This window comes from Cryptomeria japonica, chromosome 11 (assembly GCF_030272615.1).
Source record: "Cryptomeria japonica chromosome 11, Sugi_1.0, whole genome shotgun sequence".
Lineage (NCBI taxonomy): Eukaryota > Viridiplantae > Streptophyta > Pinopsida > Cupressales > Cupressaceae > Cryptomeria > Cryptomeria japonica.
Window position 1 is genome coordinate 581,854,060 of NC_081415.1, and position 20,844 is coordinate 581,874,903.

Consider the following 20,844-nt stretch of genomic DNA (forward strand, 5'->3'; position numbering starts at 1 on the left):
GACATGTTGCACATAGAAACTTTTCAAAGCAACATCACCTATGCCATCCATAACGGTTCAACATAGATAATGCCATAACCAAGAATAGGTGCTTTCCTTACGTCACACACTTGTCAAAAGTGAATTCTACCATAAATGCCTGCTACTAAAATACAACTCCAAACCATAATGGAAATTACAAACCAAGACTCTTTGGTCAACATTGGAAATTTCCAAATCAATTTCCACTCCAAATGGAAATATATGACAACATCTTCCCAAATAATAGAATCTTCCAAGTGGGTGCCAACTTCGTAAAATTATGGATTATGCCATTTCATCACTTGCCATGTAGGATGCCACCTTACAAGAGGTCCCACAAAGATGAATGACAACTTAGGAAATTAATTACTTGGGATAAATGCATTATGCAAAACAACATTTAATTAATTAAGTCAAATAGCTAACATTAGGACTTAAAGGTTGAGACAACTTAATCCCAACAATGTGTTAGTGTGTGTGTGCACATGTGCATGTTTGTGATGTGCATCTACTAAGAAGTGTACTAGAAAATTATTGTATTTAGAAAGCAATGTTTTAATGATAAGTTGCCAGTCCCGATTCGTATTTAGATTCGGGTTTGAGATTGAAGTTCGCGAGTTCATTCAAATTTTTCTTTGAGTGGGTTCGGGTTTCCTTTGGGTTTATCTGTAAAAAAACATATAAAATAAAAAATATATACATATATGCAGCAGCAAATAGGTTCATAATACACCACTATCAACTATGCTAATAGTAAAGTAACATAGCAAAATACACCACCATATATATATTAATGTTTTAGTCCAAATAACATAGCAAAATGTGATAACCCTCTACTGTATCACCTGATGTAAATCTTATAAAATACACCAATAATGACAATAGCATATATCACTGAGTCTAGTAGAAATATATATAAATGAAGAAATCAATTATTAAAATGATGTTAATATATTAAATAATGTTAATATATTAAAAGAGGAAATAAATTATTAAATAATGTTAATATATTAAATAAGGTTAATATAAGAAATAAATTATTAAAAAATGTTAATATATTTAATATATTAAATGATGAAGAGGTGAATTGTTAAATAATTAAATAATGTTAATTATTAAATGGAATTTAGTTTTAATATAAGTTAAGTTCATTTTAAAAAGGGAGGAGTTAATGCCACGGGTACCCCCTCCCCCCTGTTGAAATGTGGCGACTGATCAGCAAAGTACACTCAGCACATATGAGAAACCCTCGGCTTCGAATAAGGTATTTCTTATGAAGCGTTTGTTTAATTTGAAAATGAGTGAGGGAGGATCTGTAGCGGAGCACTTAAATGAATTTAATACAATTACCAGTCAATTGTCTTCGGTAAAAATTACCTTTGCAGAAGAGGTTAGGGCTCTCTTGATTTTATGTTCTTTGCCAGAAAGCTGGAATAGCTTGGTTATGGCTGTAAGTAACTCTGTCTCTGGTAAAAATACTTTGGTATTTGAGGATATTGTTGGTGTTATCCTAAGCGAGGAAATGCGAAGGAAAAGCACAGGTGAGACTCCAACATCATCGGGTAGTGTTTTGAATGTGGAGAACAGAGGAAGATCAAAGGAAAGAGGAAAAGGCCCTGGGAATGAGAAGTCACGAGGGAAGTCAAAGAAAGGACGCTCTCAATCTAGAGGAAAGAAAGATTGTTGGTACTGCGGAAAGCCTGGTCATCTAAAGAAAGACTGTTGGTCTCGAAAAAACAAAGAAGGAGACAAAAATGAAAATGACAGTAAGGAAGCTAATATTGCAAGTAATACTTTACAAGATGCTTTAATCTTATGTTTGGATAATGTTAATGATTCCTGGGTAATAGATTCTGGGGCTTCATTTCATGCTACACCCCATAGAAAATATTTTCTAGATTATGTTCAAGGTGATTTTGGACAGGTATATTTGGGTGATGATGAGCCCTGTCAAATTGTTGGGAAAGGAAAGATAAAGATCAAGTTGCAGAATGGTAATGATTGGTTTCTGTAGGAGGTAAGACATGTTCCTAATTTAAGAAGAAATTTAATTTCTGCAGGGCAACTAGGTAGTGAAGGTTGCATAGTTACCTTCTTAGACAGTATGTGGAAGGTCACTAAAGGATCATTAGTAGTAGTTAAAGGTGCGAAGGTAGGCACATTATATCTATGTACTGGTAACACTTACTCTACCTTAGCTGCTACAGATAAAGTTACTGTAGGGACAACAACAATAAATGTTGCAAGAACAGATTCGATAATGTGGCACCATAGGCTTGGGCACATGAGTGAGAAAGGGATGAAAATCCTTCACTCCAAAAATCTATTGCCAGGACTAAAGAAGATTGATTTAGAGTTATGTGAAAACTGTGTTTATGGTAAACAGAAAAGAGTCAAATTTCTCAAGGTTGGGAAAGAGAAGAAGAGTGAGAAGTTAGAGCTTGTACATTCAGATGTATGGGGACCGGCTCAGGTATCATCTCTTGGTGGCTCTTGTTATTATGTTATTTTTATTGATGACTCAACCAGAAAAACATGGGTATATTTCCTAAAACAAAAATCAGATGTTTTTGAAACTTTTAAGAAATGGAAAGATTTGGTTGAGAATGAGATAGGAAAAAAGTTGAAGTGTCTCAGATCAGATAATGGAGGTGAGTATTGCAGCAAAGCATTTGAAGATTACTGTTCCTTAAATGGGATTCGAAAGCAGAAGACAGTTCCAGGAATTCCACAGGAAAATGGTGTGTCAGAGAGAATGAATAGGACCATCATGGAACGTGTGAGGAGCATGAGATTGCATGCTGGATTGCCCTTACATTTTTGGGCAGACGTTGTACATATTGCTGTCTATTTGATAAATAGAGGACCTTCAACCCCTTTGGATGGTGGTATTCCAAAGGAGGCATGGACTGGTAAAAAGGTAAATTTTTCTTTTCTAAAAACTTTTGGTTGCGAAGCTTTTGTCCATGTTGATAAAGAAAACAGAACCAAGCTTGATGCTAAATCTCAGAAATGTACCTTCATTGGATATGGGATAGATGAATATGGCTATCGATTATGGGATTTTGAAAATAAGAAAATAATTAGAAGTAGAGATGTTATATTTAATGAGAAGGTTATGTATAAAGAAGAGATGCAGGAAAAGAAGCATGAACATGACAAACAAGAATATGTGGTGTTGGATGAGATTCCTGAAAATGAAATGCCACAGGTACCTGATGCTCAGCAACAACAGATTGTTCCACAAATTCCTGCAAGTGTTAGACGTTCTATGAGGACAAGTAGACCCCCTCAAAGATTTTCTCCTTCTTTGTATTCTATTTTATTAACGGATTCTGGTGAACCAAAAGAATATGAAGAAGCAATGCAGGTAGATGCCAAACAACAGTGGGAGCTAGGCATGAAAGAGGAGATGGACTCCTTGATGAAAAATAAGACTTGGGACTTAGTCCCTTTACCTGCAGAAAAACGAGCCTTGCCTAACAAATGGGTTTATCAGCTGAACGAGGAGGAAGGAGGTCAGAAAAGATATAAGGCCAGACTTGTGGTAAAAGGTTTTGCACAGAAAAAGGGTATAGATTATGATGAAATATTTTCTCCAGTTGTAAAAATGATTTCAATTAGAACTATACTTAGTCTTGTGGTTGCAGATGATTTACATCTTGAACAATTAGATGTCAAAATAGCTTTTCTCCATGGAGATTTGGAGGAGGAAATTTACATATTGCAACCACAAGGATATGAGGTCAAAGGTAAGGAGAACTTGGTGTGTAGGTTGAAGAAAAGTCTGTATGGCCTAAAGCAAGCACCCCGACAATGGTATTTAAAATTTGATAGTTTCATGGCTGAACACGGTTATCATAGATGTCATTCTGATCATTGTGTATATTTTAAGAGATTTGATAATGGCAGTTATATTATCCTGTTGCTTTATGTTGATGACATGCTTGTTGCTGGGTCTAACATGCAACATATAAATGATCTTAAACAGAAATTAGCTAGGTCATTTGCTATGAAGGATTTGGGTGCAGCTAAGCAAATTCTCGGTATGAGGATTACACGGGACAGGAAAAATAGAACCTTGAATTTGTCCCAAAGTGAGTATATAAAGAAGGTGTTGAAAAGATTTAACATGCAGGATGCAAAAGCGGTTAGTACACCTTTGGCTAGTCATTTCAAATTGACTAAGGAGATGTGCCCAAAGGCACAGGAAGAGGTTAATAAAATGTGTAACATCCCGTATTCATTAGCTGTTGGCAGTCTGATGTATGCAATGGTATGCACAAGGCTAGATATTGCACATGCAGTGGGAGTTGTGAGCAGGTTTATGAGTAATCCGGGTATGGAACATTGGAATGCTGTGAAATGGATTCTTCGGTATTTGAAAGGAACTACTACGAAGGCATTATGTTTCAAAAGATCTAATGTTGCTCTAAGTGGATTTGTTGACTCTGATCTGGCGGGTGATATTGATTCACGGAGGAGTACTACAGGGTATGTTTTTATTATAGGGGGAACTGTAGTCAGTTGGATTTCTAGGCTGGAAAAGGTTGTTGCACTTTCAACCACTGAAGCTGAGTATGTTGCTGCTACAGAAGCCAGCAAGGAGATGATTTGGTTGCAATGTTTTCTGGAGGAATTGGGTCAGACACAAGAGGATAGCCCATTGTATACTGATAGCCAGAGTGCCATTCATCTTGCGAAGAACTCTGCTTTTTATTCAAGGACAAAGCACATTCAGCTCAGGTACCACTTCATCCGGACTGTTTTGGAGGAGGGTCAGTTATGGCTTGAGAAGATTCACACAAGTGAGAATCCTGCCGATATGTTCACAAAGACATTTCCACAGGAGAAGCTGATTTCTTCATCAGTTTCTGTTGGTCTTCTTGATTGATAATTGTGGAATTTATACCAGCTAAGTCCTAGTGTTTTATCCAGTAGATGTTGCATGTATAGTGGTGTTGTGTAGTATCAGTCTCCAAGTGGGAGATTGTTGAAATGTGGCGACTGATCAGCAAAGTACTGTACACTCAGCACGTATCCTCGCTGGGGTCCGGGGTCGGGCCGGGCCTCGGGCAGGGGTTCGGGGGCGGCAGCCCTCGAGAAATTTTTTTTTTGCCGTTTTTTGTTGATGAAAACCGACATTGTAATAAAATCCTAAAAAGGCCGACTTTGTTTGTTGCTCTAAAAACGCATGTTATAAGCGGTTGGGATGCTTAACGCATTGTAAGGTTGATGTACTGTTTTTGTTGGATAATAAGAAAGATTGGACGGCTGTGTATGGTGGACGTAACCCATTCTGGGTGAACCACGTTAAATCTCTGTGTTATCTGTGTCCTATTTTATTTTTTTATCATTTGTAATTAAATCTGCATATAATTGTTAGTTCATATTTGCTTCGGATCTGCTTGAAACCCTAACACCCCCCTCCTCCCCCCACGGGAAGTGGTGGGACGGGAGTCGCAGCCTGGGCTGCAACCACCGTCACACCCCTTCCCATGGAAGGGACCCCGTGGTGGGATGCAACCTTTCCCTTCCACGGGTATATAATAAAGACAACCCGCAGAGCAAAGAGGAGGCACAGGGGGAATAAGGGAAAATAGGAGGCAGAGAAGTTGTGCCAATAGTCTGCGAGAAGGTAAGTGGTCAAGTTTTACGCTACAAGAATATATATGTGTGTAGATGTGTGTGCCATACACAAACATATATGTTTATAATGGATCTGTCTCTTTGACAGAGTTGTAGTTTTATAATAGTATTGTCTCATATGTAGCAATAGATATATGTATGTATGCAGGATATTTGTATGTATATAGGATCAATAATAGTAATTAAGGAATATGTAGATGCAGGCATAAGTTATAGATTAAAAAATGATAATGAAATATAAAATGTTATATGAATGACAATAATTTGGCTATGTGATGGAGGCTATTGGGAGGAAATTCTCTTAGCCTAATTTAGGGATTATGATAATCCCTGGTAGGCAGTATATACTGAGTATTCATATGCATATGTGTTAAAGGCTTGGGTGTCAAAGACTCACCCAAGAAGAGACGGATCTTGCCGGTCCTCTCTGGTAGACTTGGATGATAAAGTGTATCATCCGAGGCAAGGAATTGATCATATATGACGATCTTCCTTGGTAGGCTTGGTTGTAAGATGCTACATCCAAGACGGGGATCGACTTATCCATCGATTTCCCTGGTAAGGCTTGGAACCATGATGGGTTCCAGGAAGGCGGGCATTACAACTGCCTAAGGACATATCCCAATACTGCATTCATATAAGAATTGAGATTAGTTTTAATTAAGTAATTGAAGTTTAATTGCAAATTAGATTAGTAATATATATATTTTGTTGCATTCTAACAGCCTATTTTGCAGGATAGTGATCTCTAACTAGTAGGGACACTACACAAAATGCCAAAATACACCACCATATCAATGTTTCAGTTCAAAAATAATAATGTCAACAGTAACAATCAGCCATCACTGATCAAATATCATTAAAAGCAGTGAACCACGGGGACGCGTCCCCCCCCTTTTTGGGCGCGTCCCCCCGTCAGAAACGTCTCGGGGACGGGGGGACGGGGACGCGACGTCCCCCGCTGTCCCGCCACCGCCACCCAAACGCCACCGGGACGCGGAGACGTCCCCGCGTCCCCGCGTCTCCCAGGGAGACGTGGAGACGTGGAGACGTCTCCTTGGGAGACGTTTGGGCGTCTCCCCGTCCTTCAAGAGACGTGCAGACGTCTCTCCAAGGACGGGGAGACGCGCAGACGTCTCCTGTCGCCCCCACTTATATGCAATGTTTAAAATTAAAATTTTTAAAAAAAGTGAGTTTTTAAGTTTTTGGAGGGTTAAGGGGTAACTCTAATTGGACGTGGGCCAATAGAAAAATAACACCCGATGCCTTTAGAAAATAATAAAAGTATTTTTGGCTGCCCCTTGACCCCGCAAGGGGCGATGCCCCTTGACCCCAACTTGGGGGCGCTGCCCCCAAACCCCCGTTGAAAAATATAGGGGGAAACCGCGCCGATAGAAGTAGGGAAAATCTAACCTCCGAGTTTGATTAGGCTCCATATAACAACACAACTTAGAAATCTTGGTATTTAGATTTAGTATTTCAAATTTCCTATAGTCTCATTTCAAATGTAATTCTTACACTGTAATACTGTCATACATCTTTTCAAAACTAGTTTTTCAAGTACTATATGTATATGTACAAGTATATAAGCACCACCACCCCGCCACCCCCCCCGCCGCCGTCCCCCCGCCGTCCCCCCGCCGTCCCCAAATTTAGGCCCTTGGTCCCCCCGTCCCGGAAACGCGTCCCCCCCGTCCCCCCGTCCCCCCGTCCCCAACGCCCGTGGAACACTGATTAAAAGTCATCAAACATATCATCCTCCTCCTGTTGTGGCTAATTCACAAATGCACAAATGAGATATGCTTTGCCTTTTTTGCCTTTTTTGTTGATTTTATTGTAGTGCTTGTTAACCACAGGCAAACATCAGATCTGTTGCCTTCCCAACCATAGACGATAAGCTCTTATTGTCACCCCCGAGCACACTACATGACCTTCATGTTGTTGAATTCATGTCTATTGATGCAATCATGACCTTGCATATATATGAATCAATACCTCCTAGTAGACCTCAAGTCGGCCATATACTTTTGGCGCCAAGTATAGGGTCAGACCTATATATTATATGTTACATATGACTCTCCCTTAGTTGCAAGTTACATTTAACTTAATCACAAGTTACATATGACGCCCAATTAGGTCCCGACTATTAATGTCTTCTAAGGCCGGCAGGGCCACATGCACGCTAGGCGAGCTAGGTCGGCCCTAGAAGGGCTCCGACCTAGCTACATACATCAACATTTTTAGTGGTCTATTTTAGGGATGGAGGGTTGAGTTGACCAAAATAGACCAAAAAGGAACTTTAAAAAAATAAACAAAATGTCTTAATTCCGTCAAATTCTTCCCGGGTTCTGCCATTGATATTAAAATCTGCTCAAAATTCTTCCAAATTCTCCCTGGGTCCTTCACAGCGAATCTACAGGCAAACTGCAGGACCTTGGCCGTATTTGGGCCGGACCGGACCAGGACCCGGGGCTGCCATGGAAGAATCTGGCAACTTAGTTTTTATACATTAGTTTTCAGAAGCTCTTATATTAGATCATGAATCAAAGTATTGTTTTTTTTCAAATGAATGAGTACTTTTTGTGGATTCATTTATGAACACATTAATACGGACAAAGCTATTTTAATGTATGTCTTTATGATACCTGCAAATACTTTGAGTTTAATTTGAGTTTAGTTATCTCAGATTCTAAATTAAAGTTAAAACATAGGAAAATCTTAAGTTCATGTGTCACCTTTTTAAATAGTTTCAAGCAAAGCTATTTCTGTGTCTATACGGTTTTATTCTATGTGGAGTATTGTAATTTCAATTTATGAGCTTGAGCTGCAATCAATTTGGAACAATTTTTCTCCTTTAATCCTTTCTCTTTTTTCGGTTTCGAATGGAACATATCATAAAATTATAAAGCATATATTATTATTGCATTTTGTATTTCATATGTTCCCTTGGTTAATTTTGTGTCTCTGAAAAAGTCCACAGCCTTTTTCTTAACTTGTCTTTGGAAACCTGTGTGTTATCCCATCATTATTGAATATTTTTTAATTACTTTAATTACTCAAAAAATAATGATCTAGTGAATATTTAAATTTCAGACATTGAAATAGTATCTAAAGCTATTTTAACTGGTAAGAGTTCACTGCAGGTTAGTATGGCAATCGGTTTCCTGTTCCTTGGAGGAGGGAGGTGTACATTTTCAACTAACAAGGGTGCCATTGCTGCATTGCTGATTTCCTTGTATCCTGTTTTTCCAACAAAGCCAAATGATAACAACACACATCTTCAGGTGAAATTTCAAATTTTTCTTAAATTTTCAAGATGGTCAATCTTGACTAATGCTCATCATAGATTAATAGCATATATTGTAGGCTTTCCGCCACCTCTATGTCCTGGCTACAGAAACACGTTATGTTCAAGCAGTTGATGTGGATACCGGTCGAGATGTATATATCCCCTTGGAGATAACAATCAAGGAAACAACCAACCATTCAGAAACAACATATTGCCAAGTGACTCCTTGTACTTTGCCTGAACGTTCAATTGTGAGTTCTTTGGTTCCTTCTTTTTTGGTTTCATTTCTTGGAAAAAATCATTCTAAGTGCAATTATTCTATTGTCTTGGTGACCCTCATATATATATATATATATAGATATACACACTAAGGTTTCTGGCAAATATCTTCAACAGTTAAAGCGAGTACAAGTTTGTGGACCTCGGTACTGGCCTCAAGACATTCAACTTTCTCCTACTGGTAATATTCCATTTCCAGGAAACTGCTAAGGAGCTATGCTCCTGTCTATAGGAAAGAAGTGAGCAAAGAAAACTTTATAATTTGTATAACATGAATGTCCTTTATTGCATGCTTTCATTTTTTTATTTTTATTTTTCTAAAGAGTTGTCTGGACAGATGATCCATGGTGGGGACCAGCGGATAAAGATGACCCATTCAGTGGAGGTGTACTCTATGTCAAACGCAAAGTTGGAGTTTGTTCATATGCTGATGATCCAACAGGGTGCCAGTCTTTGCTGTCCCGTGTGATGCACAAGGTTAGGTCTATCTTTCAGTATGTACAATGCTGTTGATATATGTGACCTTGTCAAAGGTAGACTTTTTCCTTTGACTCAGTGGTCTTGTTTCTCATTGCGGCATTTTTCCCAGTAAAGTCAGGTTGAGATAGATTTAAGTTTCTATGCTTTAAGTAACTGTGAATGAAAAGGAATAAAACTCAAGCAGCAGAGACCAGGATAGTTGAGCACAAACACAACTGTTCTATAGACTTAATGTTTTCAAATGATTTTTTATCAATCAGGTATCTGACAGAAGCAAAGGATCAGGTACTGGCACAAACATAAGCAAAAGTTGTGGATCTGCACTTTCAAAGGTTGACCAGTTAGTTAGTACATTTTCAGCCGATCCAAGTCTACAGGCATTTGCACAACTATGCTGTGATGTCACTTGGAAAAATAGGTAACTTGACTGCTTTTATGAAGTGTTTCAAAATCTAAGAATACATAGCATTTCATTATCTAAATACCTTCTCTTTATAATAAAATGGTCATCATATAGTGTTGGATGTTTATAGATTTTTTCAGTATTGTATTGTCTTAGTATGTTCATAAATTAGAAAGCATTTGCTGCAATGCCATCTGTGTATGCTATGCTATTATTAAGTATGTTGTACCCATTCTAGACTTCGAGCCAAAATGTTAGAAGTTTGAAGTGTATTCCATGTGCATTATCTATAAAAACAGAAATACAACTTGATTATTTCATGAGGTAAAAATTACCTTCATACCTTTATTATGAAAGCTAAACATTTGATTAAGTTTTGAATGTATAGGTTAATAAAGTCCCAGTAAAATTCCACATTTCATCTCTACCCATGGCAAATAGCCAAGACTTTACCTACACGGACATAATTTGCCTCTACTTGGAGGCCCCAAAAATTTGAGAAGATTTTCTGCTGTCCCTGAAATGCTTTTCTCTGTTCTCCTGTTCTCCCTTCCTGGAAATTTAGAGAGACATAAAAAGATTCTTAATTCGCAGATTTAAGAAAATGCTATGAATTTACTGTTAAAAAATATTAAGACTTTCGAGAAGATTATATCCACAAAACATGTCCTCGTTCACCCATTAATCTGTATATATACATTCACTGACACCAAATCAAACATTCTGAGCCCTGATTAGTGGAAATTATGTATCAATATTCTAACATTAAAATGCTATTATATATTTTAAAACTAAAACAATTTGTAATTTTAAGGTTACCCTAAAGACTAGAATTTGTTCCCAGTGTGGGTATGGGTATGTCAGTATGATATGCTGGTATAGCAGATTTTTTTAGTTAGGTTGGGTATGTTTTGGGCCCATCCTATATACATATCCAAAAAGTAGAATTAAGTTTAGAATGCCATACAACATGCATATGCTAAACAAAATCACTACATATGGGATGACATTGCCACTTGGGCTAAAAATATGTTGGCTACTCAACTCCTTGAAAATTGAAGATTGTGCATTAAAAGAAAGATCCAAGTCAGTTTGCTCGTATTCTACATCCTAGAACTTTGTTGCCCCATTGTTGTACTCATAATCTTTGTGAGAAAGAAGGTGCAAGAAGGTGCAAGTTGGAATGCACGTAAACTAGCTCCTCTACTTTACTTGAGGCTAATTTGTTGTGCTTCATTGAGTGGATGGAGATTGTACTCCAATTCTGTTCAGTTGAACGTGAACTAACAACCAATTGAAGAAAAGGGAACTTCTTGTGACCTAATCACACATCACCCCATTCGAAATGGGGACCCCCTACATTTTTGTTCACTTGGTCTTTTGGTTGGGGTCCCTTGGGTCCTTTAGTATTAGTCTCTTCAATCTCCCCGAGCCTGCAAGTGTTTTGGCAAATTCTCTGATTAGGTCTGCAAGTATTTTGAGTGAATTTGACTAAGTCTGGAGCTTGTTTTGTCTATTTTAGGGTTTTTGCCCTTCAAACTTAGAGTTGAAGTTAGTAGCTTAGGGTTTTAGAAAATCTGAATGAAGCAATGAAGTCAAAACCCTTCAAGGAAGCTGCCAGTGAAATTTGCACGAATTCTAAGGACTTACTATTTTTAGTAAGTCTATTTTTAGTTTCAGTCTATGTTACCCCGAGTTTCCGGGACGGGGACGGTTGGGGATGGCGGGACGAGTTTTCGGGACGACAATTTTTTTTTGCTAATTTTGGGGATGGCAAGGGGATGGCAAATGGGACGGCTATATAAAATATAGGGAAATTTTAAAATATATAGGGAACTTTTAAATGTTTATATGAAAAATAGATAAATCATGTATATATACATTATATTCATATGAAAACATGGATAAAGCAGCTATATGTACATTATAGAACCTTAACATACCACGTTTGTGTTTAGAATTCATTTTTAAATTTTCAATACTCAATATGCATTCATAATTCATTGTCAATTCTCAATATGCATTCAAAATTCAAAATTCGTTGTCAATGCTCAATATGCATTCATAATTGAAAATTCATTATCAATATGCCTGCACTTGTCTGCATGTAGTTCATTGTTTCTCTCTAGTTGGAGGATATTTTGATAGTCTTCCATTACTATTATGACCTACAACCGCTTCTTTATGCACTACAAAGTTATGGGTGTTTGCAAAATTCATTACCAAGCTGTTATTCATATTTCTGAGTGCTTTTGGCTATGATTCAAACCTGTTTACCTTTCATATTAGTGAAAAGTCCAATATTGCAAACCTGCAACCACTTTTTTACACACTACCGAGTTCTAAGTGTTATTGAAATTTATTACTAGGTTGCTGCTCATTATTTCTGTGTAGGGGAAAAAGCGAGATCGGGTGACTAGGACCTATTCCACTTTTGCCAACACACTGGGAATACGAAAGAGCTTAGGGAGATAGCTCACTTTGGCTACTTCTTGTGACAAAGAGAGAGCCAAGGATTATCTCTTAGGGTTTCTATTCCTCTTGTTGTATATGAAGATAAGATGTGAAAGATTGATCAACTAGCTTAGGAGATGAACACTGAAGCATATATGAACTGAAATTGCATACACTTGCAGATCTGAAACTGAGATACTGAAAGCAGAGAAGGGGGAGGAATTTGGATGTGTACCCAATGCTGAAAACTGAGCCAAACTGACTAGGACTAGGGCGCCATGCCCCTGTCCCTGGTGATTTGACAGACAGCTGCAACTGAAAGGCTGCAAACCTGAGATCCTGAGCTTTCACCCTTTTAAAATTCACTGAAATTGAGGGGGACCAGGGCACCACGCCCCTGTCTTGGGCAGGACTAGGACGCCACGCCCCTGTCCCTGATGGATTTGGGGCAATCTGAGGCCTTGGGACTGTCCTTGTGCCTTTTTCTGATTCTAGAAGCCTTCTGGCTACCTGTAACTGCACCTGTAACTGAAAAGAGATGGTTTGGGTGGCTATGTAGGGTTTTGCCTCGGTCAAAACCTTGTTTTGGTGATTTCCACCTCAACAAATCGCCGATTTGTATAGTAAAATAGTGTGTGTAGGAATCTTGTGTGTGTGCAAGACCCTAAGATGAATGCAAACAATCTAGAGCAACCCTAAAGAGTAAACCCTAAATGCTTGTAATTGACAAAGTAAATGCCCTAAATCAATGATGCAAAGTGATCTAAAGCATGAATGCAAATATGCAAAGCGATGTAATGAACCTCATGCAAAGACATGAAAAGAACGTGAAATCATACCCAACCCCTAAGGGAGGGGTACAAGCCAATCGTCAGTCGGTGATCTCCTATTATTCTTCAATGTCTTCAAGGCTCCTAATTGACGATGAATGCTTGACAAATACTTGATGAATGCTTGATGAATGTTGTTGAAGACTCCACATAGGTTTCTCTTTCACTACATAGAAGGCTCCTTTATGCTCGCTAGCTCTTTTCGCCAAAAACTCATTTTTCGTAGCTCTTAGTTCTTAGATTAGATAGATCTTAGTTGTCTTAAAATGAAGAAAGAGAGCTCTTATGTATGAAACCCTAGATCTTAATTTCATCTTTAGGCCAACCTAGGATCTGAATTTCCCACCAATTTCTTGGGGTTAAGTATTATAATATCATAGAATTATGCTCCCGAAATTTCGGGAAAAATGTCAGGGACGAGGTGCACTTTGCACCTGGTTCGACCAACTTTTCACGAAATTTTCAGGGCCGTTAGATATGATGATATTAGAGCGAATCCCAAAGTTACAGCTGATTTCAAGATGTTTTGATATGCGAAATCGGGCCTTAAAGGTCGAAGTAAGACATAATTAGGGTTTATGATTTAATGATTTATTGGAGGAATAAAATGAAAAGGGGCACACTTAGGGTAAAGGGCCCAATTTTATGATGTGGCGAGTGATGAAATATGACTTTAGATTTAATTAAATTATTTAATTAAATGCTTAAAGAGAAATTACAATGCAAGATGCAAACACACTAAGGCGGGTGCTACACTAAGCGTAGAATTGTACCACCCTAGCAAGGGTGTACAATTTACGACGCTACAATTTCTAAGTGCTTTTGGAAGTGATTCAGACATGTTTACCTATCATATTAGTGAAAATCCAGTTTTACAAACCTATAATAAAATTAAAAAATGTTTTTTTGAACATTTGAGTCTTTTTTTTTTAATGTGTTGGGAAAAGGGGGACAGCTGTACGGTTACGGGATGCCATAGACGTCCCCAACCATATTGGGGACGGGGGAAAGTCTCCTTGAGAATCACTACTGTCCCCAAGTTTTCGGGACGTTTTGTATATTTATTGCAATTTTGGGGACGGTGGGTCGATGTCCCCTAGCTGTCCTTGAAATATCCCCCTCCCCCCCTCCCGCCCCCCGTCTATTGTGGATTGATATCAAGGAGATATTTGATGCCAGGGACTGTGTGTTTGTTGTTTGCTACTGTCTCAGATTTGTTTCAGATTGATATTGAACCTCCACACGAGCATTAATTCATTGAAAGAACAGTCTATCTTAAGGATATGATATTTCAAAATGTATAGATTGACAGTCAAATGATATTTTTTCACAAATTTGGACATACAAATCAGATTATGGTCTAGCTGTCATTATGTCAAATGGTTTGCATACGTTGTCAGAAAAAAGGGTAAACTATGGGATTGATTTGATGCACACCTCTAATTCCTTACTGCATTTCAAGATTTCCACAATGTAGTACAAAGGCATACATCAACAATATCTGAGACTTTTATGCATCAATATAGCTAATCTGAATACATGTGACAGACAAGGCTAATATAGCAAGATCAAACAATGAAATGATAGTAGGAGAACCTGAAGCAATTCGCTGTGGAGGAAGTAGTAATATCTACGCTTAATAGCCCTTGAAAGTGCCAAATCAAACCAACTGTGATACCACCCCTGCTGCTATGGAAGACGGACTGAGATCACTAAGTTTTGACTGCTGAATAACCTCCAAATTGCCTCCCAAATGGATCAGATTTAGTGCAGGATGACAGTGCCTTACTAACTTGCGAGTTTGGAGGTTTTAGCAAGTGCTAACACCCAAATCAATGGGTCTCCCCTCTGCACAGGTCCGTCTAGGTCTGATCACTGAATCGTGGTTGTATGGACACCAAAACTCATTCAAATGAATCCCACATGAATCGTCTTGCTCCTCAATAGGAATCATTGCCTTCTAAGATGTGTTTTTGTGCATCAATTAAGAGTAACAAGCAAAATCCAGGGTAGGGGAATGTCTGCACAGTTCAGGTATATGCCTGCAAAACACTTTGATTTCATCCTCAAACCTCCATAATGATATCGCCCTCCTCAATGAACAACAATGCTGAAGTCAATCATTTATATCTTGCATCAAACATGTTTTCATGGCAAATCATAGCACAATAAAGTCTGAAGCAATCTCCAAACTGCAGAAACCGGTATGAATCTCCAATTAGCTCTATATGAGAAGCTGAGTGCCCCTCATTCTCTAAGCAACCCCTTGAGAGATCTTTCACTCTCTCAGTTATGCGATCAATGGGAGTTTTCGTTCCCAAAGACCCTTAGTCTGCAGACACCACTTGGTCCTACAAACCAATTCAATTATCAAATCCAAATTCCAAGCTTGCTTTCCTTCTCGTACCCTCTTCTATTTAACCTTTTCCATAACCCGTCATGAGACACCTTCTAGAAGGGGGTAGGTACAATATATTTATTTTTAATTAAGTGACTATTAATTATTATTCTATTTTTATACTTTAGTCACTTTTAATTAAATTAATTAAATATAAAGTCACTTTTTAATAAATAATTTATTTTAATGACTTTATAAGAAATTAATTTAATTAATTTCTCCTTATAACACCGATTAGCCTAAAGGCTAAAATTGGGGACATTACAGTCCCCAAGTACCTGAAATGTCCCAGGTACAGGGACAAGGGATTTTAGCTTGGGGATGCGTCCCTAGGTAACGTAGATTTCATTGCATCCCGGATTGGCCTAATTTTGCGTTTAAACAAACTTATTGTTTTTAGCAGTGTCTAATTTTAGTTAGTCTATTTTTAGCTAAGTTACCGGTACTTCCCATTTTCCCCACGAATCCGAATGCGGTGCGTATCGGATTCGGATTCGCCCCGGAATCCCTGTGGATTCGGACAGGGTACCGATTTTTTCCCCTTGAAACGTATCCGATATTTGACTCACGAATCTCGACGCATCTGGTGTAGACGTGGCGATTCCATACGGTTTTTTTGATGAATCCACATCATTTGCAAATTTCGAGGGTTTTTTCCACGGGTCGAATATGTCGTTTAACATTTAAAACCCTAAAGCAAAGGCAAAAATAAAAAATCGTGAAAACCGAAAAAACGCGAAATTTTGAAACCATATCGCGCGACGGCACAGGGGTTTGAGGACGCGCGACGGCACACAGGTGAAAGGAGGCACGCAGACACAGAGGAGGCACCACGGCAGGAGGGCAACGACACAGAGGAGGCCCGCGACGACGGCGGGAGGCGCCACGGCAGGAGGGCGACGGCACAGAGGAGGCGCGCGACGACGGCGGGAGGCGCCACGGCAGGAGGGCTTTGGGATCAGGTATGATATTAATTTTTTTATTATAGTGTGCTATAGTTTATTAAATTTTATTATAGTTAAAAAAATAATTAAAATTTATTAGTTTGTTAAATTTTAATATTTATTATAGTTTTTTTTTTTGTTTAATAGTTTGCTAATTAAATTGTTTGTTAAATGAAACAAACAATCTAATAAAAATATAATTTTTCATTAGATTGTTTGTTTTCATTTAACAAACAATTTACAAACTATTAAATAAAGTTAAACTATAATAATTTTTTTTAAAAACTACTCATTTTTAAAATATTAAAAATAATAATAATTTAATAATAGGTATATTTTTTAAAAACCTAATAACTTTCATAATTATAATAATTTCACTTTTATTTTAAATAAATTATTAAATTTAATTTTATATATTTAACATTTATAATCTATTGTTTAATATTAAATATTAATAATTTTTTTTTTAATTTGTTGTAGAAATCATAATGGCAACGACTACTAGCTCTACTCCTCAAAGCTCTACTCCTCAACGGACTTTCAAAACTGACCCAAATTCACCTTTATGGAAATATGTCAAAATAATAGACCAAGTAAAAGGTGGTGGAACATTTTTATGGATATGCAACTTCTGTAGTACGAAAAAAACTAGCTCCTACAGTCGTGTCAAAGCCCATTTTTGTGCCATTCACCAACAAGGAATCAAACCATGTCTAGGAAAGAATGGAAATGGGATGTCACCTCAAGAAATAGCAGGATATATTAGAGAGCAAGAGGAAGCAGATGCAAGAGTTGGTCGTGCCTCAAACCATCCTTTGTTGACAGGAAGAGGAAGTAAATCAAAGAGGCCCCCTACTTCTCCATCTTATAGCGATTTTCCTGATATCGTGGTAGAGAGCCACCCATTCTTGGACCCAATTAGTGAAGAACTTGTTATTGTGAAGAGAAGCAGGGGACCATTAGAGAGAGCATTTAAGAATGATGCTAGAGAGATTGCAGATCAATCCGTTGGAAGATGTCTATATGCAAACGGTTTGTCATTTAATGTGGTACGATCACCATATTGGCAGGATATGTTGAAAAAGGTAAATGAGGCTCCACAAGGGTACACAGGGCCAGGTTATGAGAAGGTGTGTAGCACCTTACTAGCAAAGGAGGTAAAAAACATAGACAATGCATTGGCTCCCATTAGAAATTCATGGAAACAAACAGGGGTGTCCATCATTTCAGATGGATGGAAGGATACCAAAAATCGGCCATTAATTAATGTAATTGCAGTGTGCCCTAAAGGGGCAATGTTTCTGAAAGCTGTGGATTGTGAAGGACAGGTGAAGGATGCACAATTTATTGCTAACATCCTTATACAATGCATTCAGGATGTGGGACCTCAAAATGTTGTCCAAGTAATAACGGACAATGCAAAGAATTGTAGAGCTGCAGGTATGTTGATTGAGACACGGTTTGAACACATATTTTGGACACCTTGTGCTGTCCACTCTCTCAACCTCATGCTACAAAAGATAGGCAGGAAAATAGATTGGATCAAACAAATTTATGTTGAGGCTGAAGAGATCCAAATGTTCATCACAAACCATAACATGTCACAGGCCATTTTCAGATCATTTTCACAGTTGGAGTTGCTAAAGGTAATTGAAACACTTCAATTTTTAAAATCTACATTTCACTTTGATGGTTACTTAATTTTTATTTTTTTATCATGTCTTCTTTGTATTCTAATTTTTATTTTTAATTTTTGAATAGGTTGCCGAGACCCGATTTGCATCCAACACAATCGTCTTGAGGCGACTTGTGAAGGTGCGACAGCCACTTGCTAGCATGGTAATTAGTCAAAGTTGGTCCCTATGGAGGCAATCCAATACTGAAAGGGCAGCAAATGTAAAGCGCATGATCCTAGATGACACTTGGTGGGATCGAGTGGAATATCTTTTGAGTTTCACTGAGCCCATCATGAGTATGATCCGTTATACTGACATGGATCACCCATGTTTGGGAGAGGTATATGATGGCATTGACTCGATGATTGAGAAAATGAAAGCCATCATCAATGCAAAAGAGCAAGATCTCGAAGAAACTTTCTTCAAAGAGGTTCAATCAATTTGTGTTGAGCGGTGGAACAAAATGACCACCCCACTACATCTTCTTGCATTTGCATTGACTCCCAAATTTTATAGTGATGAAATGCTTGCTAAGCCATCAAGGGTACCACCATATAGAGATTCAGAAGTCAGTGAAGGGTGTAGGACAGCACTTACTAAACTCTTCCCAGATTCTGAAATGGAGGATTTAATGACAAGTGAGTTTGCTGATTTTGTAGCCTCCAATGGTCAAAGTGTTTCCGCTCTCCGTGACAAGTATAAAAAGGATTCTCATGCTTGGTGGTACCTCAATGGCCATACATCACCAAACCTTCAAACTCTTGCAATCAAAGTTTTATCGCAAGTAAGTTTCTTAATTTTTATTGCTCTCTAAATTTAGATTTTTTACTATTTTATAATTGTCACCCTCTCACTTTGTGTCAATTATTCAATAGGTTGCTAGTTCCTCTTCATCTGAGCGAAATTGGAGCACATACTCCTTTATCCACTCAGTGAAACGCAACCGACAGGCAGCAAGTAAGGCAGAAGAGCTCGTTTATGTGCATTCAAACTTGCGCCTTCTTACTCATAAACAAAATGAGTATAAGGATGGGAGCACAAAGTTTTGGGATGTAGATCCAGAGCGAACTGATTTGGATTTTTCAGTTGCCACACAATCTTTACTTTCTGGGGAGTCTGATAGCCAATGTGTTGCTAGTGCAAGTGGCAGTGAGGCTGCATGTGGTTCCAGTACTCTACCTACATCATCTAATGTCAATGATGATGTTGATCTTGATCTTCCTAGTGACCCATATGATGCTATTGCTGATTATTAGTTGTGTCATTTTATTGTTGAATGGTTGAGCCAGTGAACAATGAATTCGATATCTATCATAACATTCAAAGTTTGTAATTTAGTTATAGACTTATAGTTATATCAATATGAATTATATATGATAGTTCCAAGTTTTGTTTAGCATATGGATGATATGTGGGATTCTAAATTTAATTTTTGTTTCTACTTATTAGAGTGTATATATGTATATATTTATGATTTTTACATTTTTTTGTACGGACGTACCCATACGTACCCAGGCCCCCCCTAAAAAAAATGCCGTACCCACGTACCCGTACCCGTACCCGTACCCGTACCCGTACTGGCAACTTAGATTTTTAGTAAGTGTCACCTTACCTTGGTTTGCCCTAATTTGATGTTTGGAAGAACTTACTATTATTAGTAAGTCTATTTTTGGTAGGTCTATCTCAAGCAATGGGCAAGACACTAATGGCAGAGCATTCCTGAAAATTCAAGTTCCAAATACGAAAAGTTGAAAAAACAAGCAATTGGTCAGAAAAATGGCGAAGTCTAGAATTCTTTCCTGAAGTGGCAAAAAGCATGAAAAATCTATCCTAAGGAAGGAAAGTGTTCCTTCAATGAGAAATCTTCCTCAATCCAAAAATGGCATTCAAGTCCAAATGTTGAGCTCAAAATCCAAGGTCATGAAGGAAAAGTTCAAAATCGCAAATTTCCTCCTCTATATGTGAAATGCGCTCCAAGCTAGACTTGGACACCAAAATGAGGTCGAGGAAATTTCTCGTCCATCGAAAATTCCTTCCTCCATGAAGAAATGCGCTCCAAAGGGGTAGAGGATGCTAGAAACAAGTTAAGGAGGAATTTCTAAGTTTCTCCAAAATCCTCCACCTTGGTCCAATAGCGCCCAAGCAAGAAGTAGAGCACAGAAGTGAGGGCATGGAGGAATTTTCTCCCAAAGTCAAAATCCTTCTTCTTGGTCAAATAGTGCCCAAGCAAGAAGTAGGGAGCCAAAATGAGGTTAAGGAGGAATTTTCCTCCACACCCAAAATTCCTTCTCTAGGTAGAAATTGCACCAAGTTAGGTGGTTGAGTGCCAAAGTCAGTACAAGGAGGAAATTTTTCCTTCAAGCAAAATTCTTGCTCCATGGTAGAAATGTGCTCCAGGTTGAAGTTGGGCACAAAAATGGC

At 38.1% G+C, this 20,844-nt stretch overlaps 1 protein-coding gene across 1 annotated transcript in view; it reads left to right on the top strand.

The window, feature by feature from the left end:
- Positions 1-20,844, top strand: part of LOC131072914 (anaphase-promoting complex subunit 1) — a 310,855-nt gene that overhangs the window by 267,491 nt on the left and 22,520 nt on the right. The window contains exons 30-34 of the mRNA XM_058009211.2: positions 8,814-8,954; positions 9,037-9,210; positions 9,356-9,419; positions 9,576-9,715; positions 9,979-10,136. Of these exons, the coding sequence (XP_057865194.2) occupies positions 8,814-8,954; positions 9,037-9,210; positions 9,356-9,419; positions 9,576-9,715; positions 9,979-10,136 (677 nt within the window). The remainder of the gene's footprint in view (positions 1-8,813; positions 8,955-9,036; positions 9,211-9,355; positions 9,420-9,575; positions 9,716-9,978; positions 10,137-20,844) is intronic.